The sequence below is a fragment of the Puma concolor genome, chromosome C1 (assembly GCF_028749965.1).
Source record: "Puma concolor isolate L17-30 chromosome C1, mPumCon1.1.hap2, whole genome shotgun sequence".
In the NCBI taxonomy this organism is placed as follows: domain Eukaryota; kingdom Metazoa; phylum Chordata; class Mammalia; order Carnivora; family Felidae; genus Puma; species Puma concolor.
In genome coordinates, this window is record NC_141674.1 from 214,039,315 (window position 1) to 214,050,985 (window position 11,671).

At 46.6% G+C, this 11,671-nt stretch overlaps 1 protein-coding gene across 1 annotated transcript in view; it reads right to left on the minus strand.

Annotated features, from left to right (window-relative positions):
* The window catches only part of SLC16A14 (solute carrier family 16 member 14), a 33,619-nt gene extending 22,273 nt beyond the window's left edge, over nt 1–11,346 (minus strand). Inside the window, exons 1-2 of the mRNA XM_025912619.2 lie at nt 10,775–11,346; nt 1,317–1,588 (exon numbers count right to left, since the gene is read on the minus strand). Coding sequence (XP_025768404.1) covers nt 1,317–1,575 — 259 coding nt within the window. The 5' untranslated portion in view covers nt 1,576–1,588; nt 10,775–11,346. The remainder of the gene's footprint in view (nt 1–1,316; nt 1,589–10,774) is intronic.
* Nucleotides 11,347–11,671: the final 325 nt, after the last annotated feature.

Consider the following 11,671-nt stretch of genomic DNA (forward strand, 5'->3'; position numbering starts at 1 on the left):
AGATAAGGCAAGGGGAAGCACCTGGTTGATAGAGATGCTTATTAAGTATTAATTGACAGTAAAAATTGTTTAGTTCCCAAAAGGAAACCCATGGGCCATAATAACATGTTACATTTATGATAATTGTCTAGCTTGGTATCTCCAACTGCCTACGGATTGCTTTCACAGATTGGTGTGCGCTCAGGTTTAACAAGAAAATATATTATTATTCCTTCCTGTTAGCTAGATCAGAAACTTTTCTAAAAGGAGCTTAGTAGATTTTTCAACAGCATAGGATTGATATCTCAAATTAAATAATTGGAACTCTGAAATAAGATTGTTGCTTGACTTTTATGGTGTTTTCTCTACATTTTTTTTCTTTTACAAATATTCGTTAAGTATTAAAGAATTAAAGTAGTTAAGTATCATTACATCTGTAATGATGTATCATGAATTACAGCAGTCAAGAAAACAGAGTTCGGGGCAAAATTTTTTAATGTTTATTTGTATTAGAGAGCGAGACAGTGCATGAGTGGGGGAGGGGCAGAGAAAGACAGAGACAGAATCTGAAGCAGGATCCAGGCTCTGAGTTGTCGGCACAGAGCCCGATGCGGGGCTCGAACTCACCAGTTGTGAGATCATGACCTGAGCCTAAATTGGACGCTTAACTGACTGAGCCATCTAGGCGCCCTGAATGAAGCAAAATTTTTTAAATGATCAGTTTTTAAGACACTCCAACTTTTTATAATATTCAAATAGTAATATCAGACAAAATGACAAATACTGATGATTCAACTTACATGTCATAGAGACAGAAAACAGAGTGGTGGTGGGACTGGGGAGTTACTGGTTCATGGGTATAGAGTTTCAGATTCGGATGATGAAAAGATTCTGGAGATGGATGGTGTTGATGAATGTACTCAATGGCAATGAACCGTATACCTAAAAGTGGCTAAACAACATTTTTAAAAGTTTATTTATTTATTTTGAAAGGAGGGGTGAGAGGCAGAGAGAGAGGGAGCTAGAGAATCCCAAGCAGGCTCCTCTCTATCCACGCAGAGCCTGATGTGGGGCTCAATCTCACGAACCGAGAGGTCATGACCTGAGCTGAGATCAACAGTTGGACGCTTAACCAACTGAGCCACCCAGGTGCCCCTACCTAAAGGTGGTTAAAAACGGTAAATTTGATGTTATATATATTTTGCCACCATAAAAAAAAAATAGTGCCATCATTAACATCTAGTATCTAATGTTTCAACAGCATAAAAACATATTTACAGTGGAAAACTGTCAATTTATAATTATTCAGTTTTATAAGAGTTCACACACGAACGTACCCACAATCAAGGTGATGCCCATGCTGAGGGAGCTGACCCACGCAGTCAGGCCGCGGCTCTGGTGGAATTCTTCAAGCCACTCCACGTTGAGGACTCCCAGGGCCATCTGGGAGCCCATGATGAGGATGTGCACGAAGAAGGAGGAAAGAACCACCATCCAAGCCCACCCACTGTCAATGTTTGGGTGGGGCTTAAGTGTCTTCTTATCTTTGGGGTCGTCTTCAAAATCATACCCAATATCTTCATGACTTGTATACATTTTCCAAGATTTTCTGAAATACACATGACAAATAATTTCCTTGTACATCAAAGCAAAAGTATCTTTATCTTCCTTGGACAGCTCTACCTCCCCTTTTGTAACCAAAGTGGCCTCATCCTATCAGACCTTCAGATTCGATTTGTCATTGTGCAGACTTGGGAGCACTCCTTACTTTTTTACTGCCAAGCACTTTTGTGAAACCTGTTGCATCTTTATATCAGTGTTATTATCCACTTTTTAAAGAAATGGAAATAGACTCAGAGAAGTGAAATGCCTTTCCCAAGTTCTCATGGCCAGTAAGTCTGGCTACACAGGAACCTAGGAATCAAACTCAGCTATTCCTGACCTTAAAGCCCATGCCTTGTGTCCACTATTGAGATGGGGACTGACAAATGACAACAAAGATGTCACAGAAGGAAGACATCTGGCCTTAAACAGGCTTTCGGGGTAGTTTTGCCTTGGTAGGGCCCTTGGCAAAGCATCTGGTTCTCATTTTGTGTGTCTAAGTGTTCCATTTGTTTGGTACAGCCAGAGTGGATTAGCCTCAGAAGACCAACTCATGTGAACCCAACTGAGGAGAGACTGGTAAACTAGAAGGCCAATTTATTATTTCTACAATGGGAGATATAGCTTTCTAATAACAGTGATACCCAGGTCTTATACACAAGACACATGTTTTTACCCATTCTGCCTACCCTTATTCCAGCATTCCCTGGGAAACTAGAAAGCTGAGCGCTGAGTTTGTACAGGAAACGGACATGATGACTCATGCTCTGCATAGATACATCTCAAGATGTTTGGAGGAGAGACCTGGGGGTTGGATGGAACTGGAGGGGGGCTGTGATGCCAGGTCTGGTGAGGACTCTGGTTTCATCTTTATTTTTTAGGATGATCATTGAGGGCATGTATGAGAACTGAGGATAAAGAGTAAAAGAAGGACAAAGACAGTAATCGTGGAGGTGGTGGGACAGGAGAATTGGTCTTGACCAGGAGGAGCAGTCTGTCCCCTGAGACCAGAAGAAGCAGAGGGTATATGCAGATGACATGCCCAGTAGTGGTATGAGAAGTAACACCTGATGGTCTAATTCTTGGGTGAAGTAGGAAGTTAGGTCACCGGCTGACAATGAAGAGGATGGTGGTTATGAGGGCGCATCAATGTTCAGGAAAATGGAAGAGACAGGTTGCCTACAACAAGTGGCAATGACTGTCAGGGAGTCTGGAAGGTGGAGCTGAGCCCTTCAGGGCATCGCTGCAGAGTCACGGGAGTGCAGCACCAGGGACAGAGCGCTGGAAGCACCGCCCCGGAAGCTGGCAATTAGAGCATCACTGAGGGTCATGAGGGGAGAACTTTAAAACAACAAACCACTAAAAGTTGGTCTGCTTTTTATGATCACTATATGCCTGCAAATCCAGACGACATCACTGATAAAATACTCCTCTCCTCAAAGATCTTTTGCTGGTCAAAGTTTCAAACAATTACATTTGAATTTTCTGTCTGTAAGCTTCAAATCAGCATGGTGCTGTTACTTATCCTTTCGTAGGCACTGTATCATCCAAGGGAGCTATTTCAGAGGATCCCTGGTTATACGGTTGGCCCTGACACGCAGGTGGCCCCAGTTACGCACATCTGCTTTGAGAGTAAGTTCCTATGAGTTCAGAATTGTTGGATCTCTCTGTGGCACAGAGAAGGTCTGCAGCTGCTGTGATGCCACATGTCACCACCTTCAGCAGGACGGTTGAGATGAACTGACAGCACGGTTATCGTAGAGATGAGGAACCGGAACTTGAGTTCTTCACTTCTGTCACTCTATATGCCTACTTGGGAGATTTTATGTTGTTTCAAATGTAAAATAGCAAATGCATGAGTGCAAGATGAAAACCTTCGCTTTGGAAAGTGAAATTTGCAGCCAATACATGAAATGTCTTACTCAATTTAAATAATGTCTTTAAAATAGACATTGATTCCCAGCAAAGAAATAGAATTAGTAATCAAAAATCTCCTCCAAAACAAGAGTCTAGGGCTGGATAGCCTTCCAGGGGAATTCTACCCCTGGAACATTTATTTTTTTATTTTTTAAATTTTTCAATGTTTATTTATTACTGAGGGACAGAGGCAGAGCATGAGCAGGGGAGGGACAGAGAGAGGGGGAGACACAGAATCTGAAGCAGGCTCCAGGCTCTGAGCTGTCAGCACAGAGCCTGACGTGGGGCTCGAACTCACAAACTGTGAGATCATGACCTGAGCCCAAGTCGGACGCTCAACCGACTGAGCCACCCAGGCGCCCTACCCCTGGAACATTTAAAGAAGAGTTAACACCTATTCTTTTGATGCTGTTCCAAAAAAACAGAAATGGAAGGAAAACTTCCAAACTCATTCTATGAAGCCAGCATTACCTTGATTCCAAAACCAGACAAAGACCCCACTAAAAAGGAGAACTACAGACCAATTTCCCTGATGAACATGGATGCAAAAATCCTCAACTAGTTACTAGCCAACCAGATCCAACAATACATTAAAAATATTATTCACCACAACCAAGTGGGATTTATACCTGGGATGCAAGGCTGGTTCAATATCTGCATAACAATCAATGTGATTCATCACATCAATAAAAGAAAGGACAAGAACCACATGATCCTCTCAAATGCAGAGAAAACATTTGACCAAAACCAGCATCCTTTCTTGATAAAAACCCTCAAGAAAGCAGGCATAGAAGGAGCATACCTCGAGATCATAAAAGCCATATATAAACGACCAAACGCTAATATCATCCTCAATGGGGAAAAACGGACAGCTTTCCCTCTAAGGTCGGGAACACAACAGGGATGTCCACTCTCATCACTGTTATTCAACATGGTATTGGAAGTCTTAGCCTCAGCGATCAGACCACACAAAGGAATAAAAGGCATCAAAATGGGCCAGGAGGAAGTAAAACTTCCGCTCTTCACAGATGACATGATACTCTATATGGAAAACCCAAAAGATTCCGCCAAAAAACTGCTAGAACTGATCCAGGAATTCAGCAAAGTCGCAGGATATAAAAGCAATGCACAGAAATCGGTTGCATTCCTATACACCAATAATAAAGCGACAGAAAGAGATTCAAGGAATCTATCCCATTTACAATTGCACCAAAACCCATAAAATACCTAGGAATAAACCTAACCAAAGAGTTGAAGAATCTACACACTGAAACCTATAGACAGCTTATGAAAGAAATTGAAGAAGACCATGCTCCTGGATCAGAAGAACAAATATTGTTAAAATGTCGATACTACCCAAAGCAATCTATATATTCAATGCAATCCCTATCAAAAAAACACCAGCATTCTTCACAGAGCTAGAACAAACAATCCTAAAATTTGTATGGAACCAGAAAAGACCCCGAATAGCCAAAGCAATCTTGAAAAAGAAAACCAAAACTGGAGGCATCACAATTCCGGACTTCAAGATATATTACAAAGCTGTAATCATCAAGACAGTATGGTACTGGCACAAAAGCAGACACTCAGATCAATGGAACAGAATAGAGAACCCAGAAACGGACCCACAAATGTATGGGTCCACAACTAATCTTTGACAAAGCAGGAAAGAATATCCAGTGGAATAAAGACAGTCTCTTCAGCAAGTGGTGCTGGGAAAACTGGACAGCAGCATGAAGAAAAATGAACCTGGACCACTTTCTTACACCAGACACAAAAATAAACTCAAAATGGATGAAAGACCTCAATGTAAGACAGGAAGCTGTCAAAATGCTCGAGAAGAAAGCAGGCAAAAACCTCTTTGATCTTGGCCACAGCAACTTCTTACTCAACACGTCTCCGGAGGCAAGGGAAACAAAAGCAAAAATGAACTCCTGAGACCTCATCAAAATAAAAATCTTCTGCACAGCGAAGGAAACAATCAGCAAAACTAAAAGGCAACCAAAGGAATGGGAGAAGATATTTGCAAATGACATATCAGATAAAGGGTTAGTATCCAAAATCTATAAAGAACTTATCAAACTCAACACCCAAAAAACAAATAATCCAGTGAATGGGCAAAATATATGAATAGACACTTCTCCAAAGAAGACATCCAGATGGCCAACCGACACATGAAAAAATGCTCAACATCAGGGACATACAAATCAAAACCACAATGAGATACCACCTCACACCTGTCAGAATGGCTAACATGAACAATTCAGACAACGACGGATGTTGGCAAGGATGCAGAGAAAGAGGATCTCTTTTGTACTGCTGGTGGGAATTCAAGCTGGTGCAGCCACTCCGGAAAGCAGGATGGGGGTTCCTCAAAAAAATAAAACTAGAACTACCCTACGACCCAGCAATTGCACTACCAGGCATTTATCCAAGGGATACAAGTGTGCTGTTTTGAAGGGACACATGCATCCCAATGTTTATAGCAGCACTATCGACAACAGCCAAACCGCATGGAAAGAGCCCAAGTGTCCATCGATGGATGAATGGATAAAGAAGATGTGGTATATAGATACAATGGAGTATTACTTGGCAATCAAAAAGAATGAAATCTTGCCATTCACAACTATGTGGATGGAACCGGAGGGTATTATGCTAAGCGAAATTAGTCAGAGAAAGACAAATATCCTATGACTTCACTCATATGAGGACTTTAAGATACAAAACAGATGAACATAAGGGAAGAGAAGTAAAAATAGAAAAACGGAGGGGGACAAAACGTAAGAGAACAAACAGGGTTGCTGGAGGGGTTGCGGGAGGGGGGATGGGCCAAATGGGTCAGGGGTACTAAGGAATCTACTCCTGAAATCATTGTTGCACTATATGCTACCTTGGATGTAAATTAAATAATTAATTAATTAATTAATTAATTAAAATATTAAAAAACAGACATCGATTCATTTTCAACTAATTATTTTATTATTTTATTTACTATTTTAAAAAAAATTTTAACGTTTATTTATTATTAAGAGACAGAACGTGAACAGGAGAGGGGCAGAGAGAGAGGGAGACACAGAATCGGAAGCAGGCTCCAGGCTCCGAGCTGTGAGCACAGAGCCCGACACGGGGCTTGAACTCACAAACCGCAAGATCATGACCTGAGCCGAAGTCGGACGCTTCACCGACTGAGCCACCCAGGCGCCCCTATTTTATTATTTTTTTAAAGATTTATTTATTTAGGTAATCTCTACACCCAACGACCCAAGATAAAAAGAGTCGCTCTTTGCTCTACCTACTGAGTCAGCCACGTGCCCCTCAATGAATTGTTTTAAAACAGAAGAAAAAATAAGGAAATAATGATCATTATGAACCACACCACATGGATATTACTAACTGTTCTGCTGTAACGGACGAAGGAGGAACGAACGATAATCCTAAATACACAAGGAATCCCTTCAATTGTGGGGCTCTCTCAGCAGTGTCCTGGTGTGGACAGGGTGGCGGGGACGGAGAAGTAGGTTGTGGTGGACCACATACTGCCCACAGTCTCCTTCTCTACACCCCAGAGCTAAGAGCTGTTTTTACCTTTTTTAAAGGCTCTATGGTCCATGAAAGTTAAAATACTTACTCTCTGGACCTTTATAGGAAAAGCTGGCTGCTCGCCAGACTGGGGCTTTGGTTCTGGCCAAGAATTTTTTGGGAAGAAGTGGGTGTTGGGAAACCAAGGATGCCAGTGGAAGAACACCTTAATGGATCTGTCCTGGGGCTCATCTTGACTTTCCTTTTCCCTCACATCCCGTTCTCATTATTATTTTTATCTTTTAAGTGATCCCAGGTCTTAAACACCCATCCAATTCTCAACCACAACACTTCCTGCCCACATTATTCCCCTCTGCCTGGGTCCTTTTTCTTCTCCCCGTTTTGCAGACAGCTGGGAGGGATAAAATGCTATCTTGCTATGTGATTTCTGCCACCCGGTCCCCTGGTCCCTGCTCCCCTCTCCCCACCTTTGACCTGTGCGCTCCAGCCCTGAGAAAGCACCTCCCTGACCTTGGCACAGTCTCTCCGCCTTCACGACACGACCTTCTCTTCATCTGACTTTTGGAGACCCACTTCTCTCCTTCGAACCTCCTGTTCCTCTACTGTTCCTCCAAGATTCAACTAAATTATAAGAGCCAAACCTTGATATGGTGAGAGAAAAATGTGGAGGGAGGTTGTTCTTTGGCTGATGGTCTTAAAGTAATTTTCCTCCTTTTAGTTTATCTCGTTGGTTAAAAAAAAAAAATCACAATAAACACATATTAACTTTATGGTAACAAAATAAAAGTCCCTCTCTCTATCTTCTAACCATGATAGACATTATCTGGGATCCGCTTTAGATTAGTGGCTGACTGTAAAAGAGAAGCGGATGATTCAGGAGCCACTTCCCCTGGGGAGTCTAGTCTGCCACTACCCTCCCCTCCCTGCAGCGAGAGGATGGTAAGTGATGAGGCAGTCCTTGCTTCCCAAAGCTCAGAGACCAGAAGAGAGCCGCCCTGGCAGAAGGCCCAGCGGATAAACCTACAAAGGTATCAGAAGGGGTGTCGGGTGGCTGTCTTCCCTCTGTCCCCGCTACCTGTATGCAGGATCTCAGGGGGCCAGAAAGAGAAGAATCAGGTGGCCCGACAAGGGGTGCGACTGGCCTAGATGAGGACTGACACCCTCGTTTTCAATCTGGGGGATAGTGCTCAGCCCTGTCCAGGAAGACAAAACAAGCTGGCATTTCCCGAAAGTCCGTTTACATCTACGAAAAAGCTTGAAATAATGATACAACAAGAGTTGTAGTTTTTCACCCCATGACTTGAAACAGTAAGCATTTTCCTAAGCAACGGTAAGAACTTTAGAGTCTTACTGAATTATTAATTTTAGGGGTTAAGAGATGCATTTGCCATTGAGCTGCTCTCAACATTTCCAGTTTATTTGTTCATAAATAAATGACACTGAGTAGCATTTAATTGCCAAGTTTTATTCAAGAGGCGTAAGGGTGCATGTGGTGTTAGTGTCAAACGGAGAGCACTGGTGGGGGGTGAGGGGCTAAAACGAAGTCCTATTCAGTCCTCAGGAGGGCCCTAAAGGTATTACCAGGCAACAGAGTCATCTGAGTTTCATACCCTAATCTCTCGGTTAGTAATTCCTGTTTTGACTAATCACAGTTAACCTACTGTCGGACCACGTTAACTAAAACAAAAGACAACAGAAAAACATATTTCTATTTCCCTCCACCCCCAAGTTTGCTTTAAGCGTTTATATCATTATAAGATACAAAATAACCATTTGAGTATTATAATCCTAGTCTACAGCCAGTGAGAGAGAGAGAGAGAGAATGAACTGGGGAAGGTTCTGGACCACCCTGTCTCCCAGGCTCCCCGTTTTTCTACACCACATGGCCTTCAAGCTCTCCCACCTTGTCCACATCCTGACACATGCATAAAACAACATGCATGGGGCACACTGGGGTAAACGGAGGCATAGAGTGTGGGGCTTCCTCTAAGGATCAACATGAAAGATGGAACCCATTCTAGGCTGGCCTGTTGGAAGGTCAGCATACAACATGAGGGCCTTGAACCCAAGAAGGTAAAGGAAGGCAGTGGGAAGATTATGGGACCAATAGTCAACATTCCATTTGCCCCCAGTGTGAGTTCACAAATGGTGAAGAATTAATCATAAACGTAGGGAAGGCTATGAAAATGGAGACCAGCTACATATATGCGTGTTCACAGGTGGAGGTGAAAACAATTTGCAGCCAGCTGGACTGTATCAGAGATTAAAACAATTCAAGTTTCTACAACTCTGTTACGGGAGTAAGTTTTACAAGCAAGTCTTTCGCTTTTAATTTGGCTTCTTTGATGATGTTAGCATGCAGTGAGTTCTGTATAAGCGACAAGCAAAGGGGACAGCGCCCCGTTAAAACGGAAATTACAACCTTCCGGAAAGGTGGACAGAGCATGATGGTGCGTGCCCCGCCAATTGGGCTCTAGGGATTCTTCGCCCTCTAGACCTGGTGTGCACAGTAACTCTTAGGCCTTTCGGGGGCGCACTTGAGCCCAACAGGCTGAAGAGGTTTGGGGCTGAGACGGTTGGGGAGCTGGGCGAGTGCAGAGAGGGCGGCGCAGAAGAAATGGAAACTTTCAGCGTGAGTTCGCGCTGTCCTGGGGAGAACTAAACATATAAATGCCTTTTATGGGCCAGGGGCTGTGCTGGGTGGCTTCTCCACACCGATCCTGTCCGGTTGGCATCAATGTCCCCATTTCACAGATGAGGAAACTGAGCCTATTTGTCGATGGCGGGGGCGGGGGAGAGGATGAAGCTTAGAGATCAAAACTAGCAGGTAGTGGAGCCAGGACTGCGGGTTTCCAAAACCTGTTTTATCCACCCCACCATCTGTCTCTGTCTCTCTCTGCCACACACACACACACACACACACACACACACACACACACGTCAGACAAGGCGAAAAGGAATCTCTCTAATCCTTGGCAATAATCCTCGCTCACCCTTGCTAATTAACCCGAATCAACTTTTCCGCGGAAAGAAAAAGGGTTAATTGGTAAGCAGGGTTCAGCTCCTTCAACATCGCCAATGGCCTCGGTGGCGTTTGGCCCGGTGATGACCCGCCGGGCCCCTCGCCCCGTCTCCCCCAGCCCCCTTTCCTCCCCACGGAGGGGGACTAGCACCTGAGCGCCCCGCTCGGGGGCTCCTCGTTCGCCCCGCGCCCCCCGCGCCCCGAGACCCCCATCCCGCGCAGCCGCGTCCAGCGGCGGGCTCGGAACCCGCCAGCTCCGCGGGGAAGCGGGCCGAGCGCAGTCCCGGCCGCCCGCGCGGGGAGGCGACCCCGAACGTCCCCCGGCCGCAGCCCCCGGTCCCCCTCTCCGCTCCGCCACTGCCCGGTTCGAGTCCCACGGTGGCCTCGAGGAGGCGGGAGCGGGGCCGGGCCGGAGTGCAGGGGGCCCCGTGCGCCCTGCCGGACGCGCGCGGGGCCCTGGCCGCCGGGGGGAGCGGGGCGCGCGTCCCCGCGCTCCGCCAGGGTCCGCGGCCCCCCGCCGGCCCCCGCGGTGGCCTCGCCCGCAGCTCGCGACCCCGCGCCTCGGAGCAGCCCTGCCCGCGACCCCCCCCCCCCCCCCGGCAGCCTTCCCGGCCCGGCCCCGGGCCTGCGCCGCGCCTCGCCGAGGTCCCCGGGGTGCAGCGGTCCCCCGCAGTCCAGGGTGCCCCCGGTGCGGCGCGGCCTCGGGACACTCACCGCCCGCAGCCCGCGGGGCTGCGGCCTCACTCGGCTCCCGGCCCGGATCCCCGAACTTGCAGTTTTCCTCGGAGCCCCCTGAGCGGCTGGGCGTACAGATTTGTTGCAATGTCGCCCAGCATCCTGGATGGAGATGCCGGGGGGCTGCGGCTCGGCTCTCCGGCCGGCTCCGTGCGCTCGGCGCCGGGCGCCCGGGCTCCTCCGCCGCTCGCTGCCAGGCCAGGTGCGCGTGTCGTGGAGCTCCGAGCTCCAGGCCTCAGTCCGTGTGGCTTTAAAAAGGGTACGTTTGGAGGTGCCCGAACCTAACCCGGGCTTTCTTCCAATCGGTGCAATTTCAAATCTCCACGCTCGTTCATTCCTATACCGGCTAATTCTGGTTTGGCAGGAAGAAATTGCAGTCACCTCACGTGCACACTCTTGTGGCCGGTTGAAGTTTATAGCTTTGGCTGAGGCTCGCGAATGCTCTGCACATTTATAACCGGAGGAAAGGGTTGGAAGCCTGACCCAACACGCCCGTGAGAGAAGTACCTTCCCTTTCACCGAGAGAGCGGAGAAGCGAGGAACAAAGCCCTCGCCCAAGTCTGGGCCGCAAAAGATGGCAGTTTGTGGATGGAAGAGTCGAGCAGGTCTTGCAGGGTTCTTGGCCAAAGAGGACTGAAAATCCCTAATTCTTTGTCCCATTGCGGGTCCCGCCCTCACCGCTCTCTCTCCAGGATCTGCCCTTTTTGTCTGCTACACGTTCAAGGGCACCGGGCACACATTTCATTTCACGTGTGTGTACCCTGTTGCCAACACAATTCTTTGCCCGTGGGAAGTTTGCAGTATTTGTTAAGAGAATGTGAATCAATGAAGCCAGTGGTATTTTACCCTCCCCCGGAGAACTTTGTAGGCGTTTTC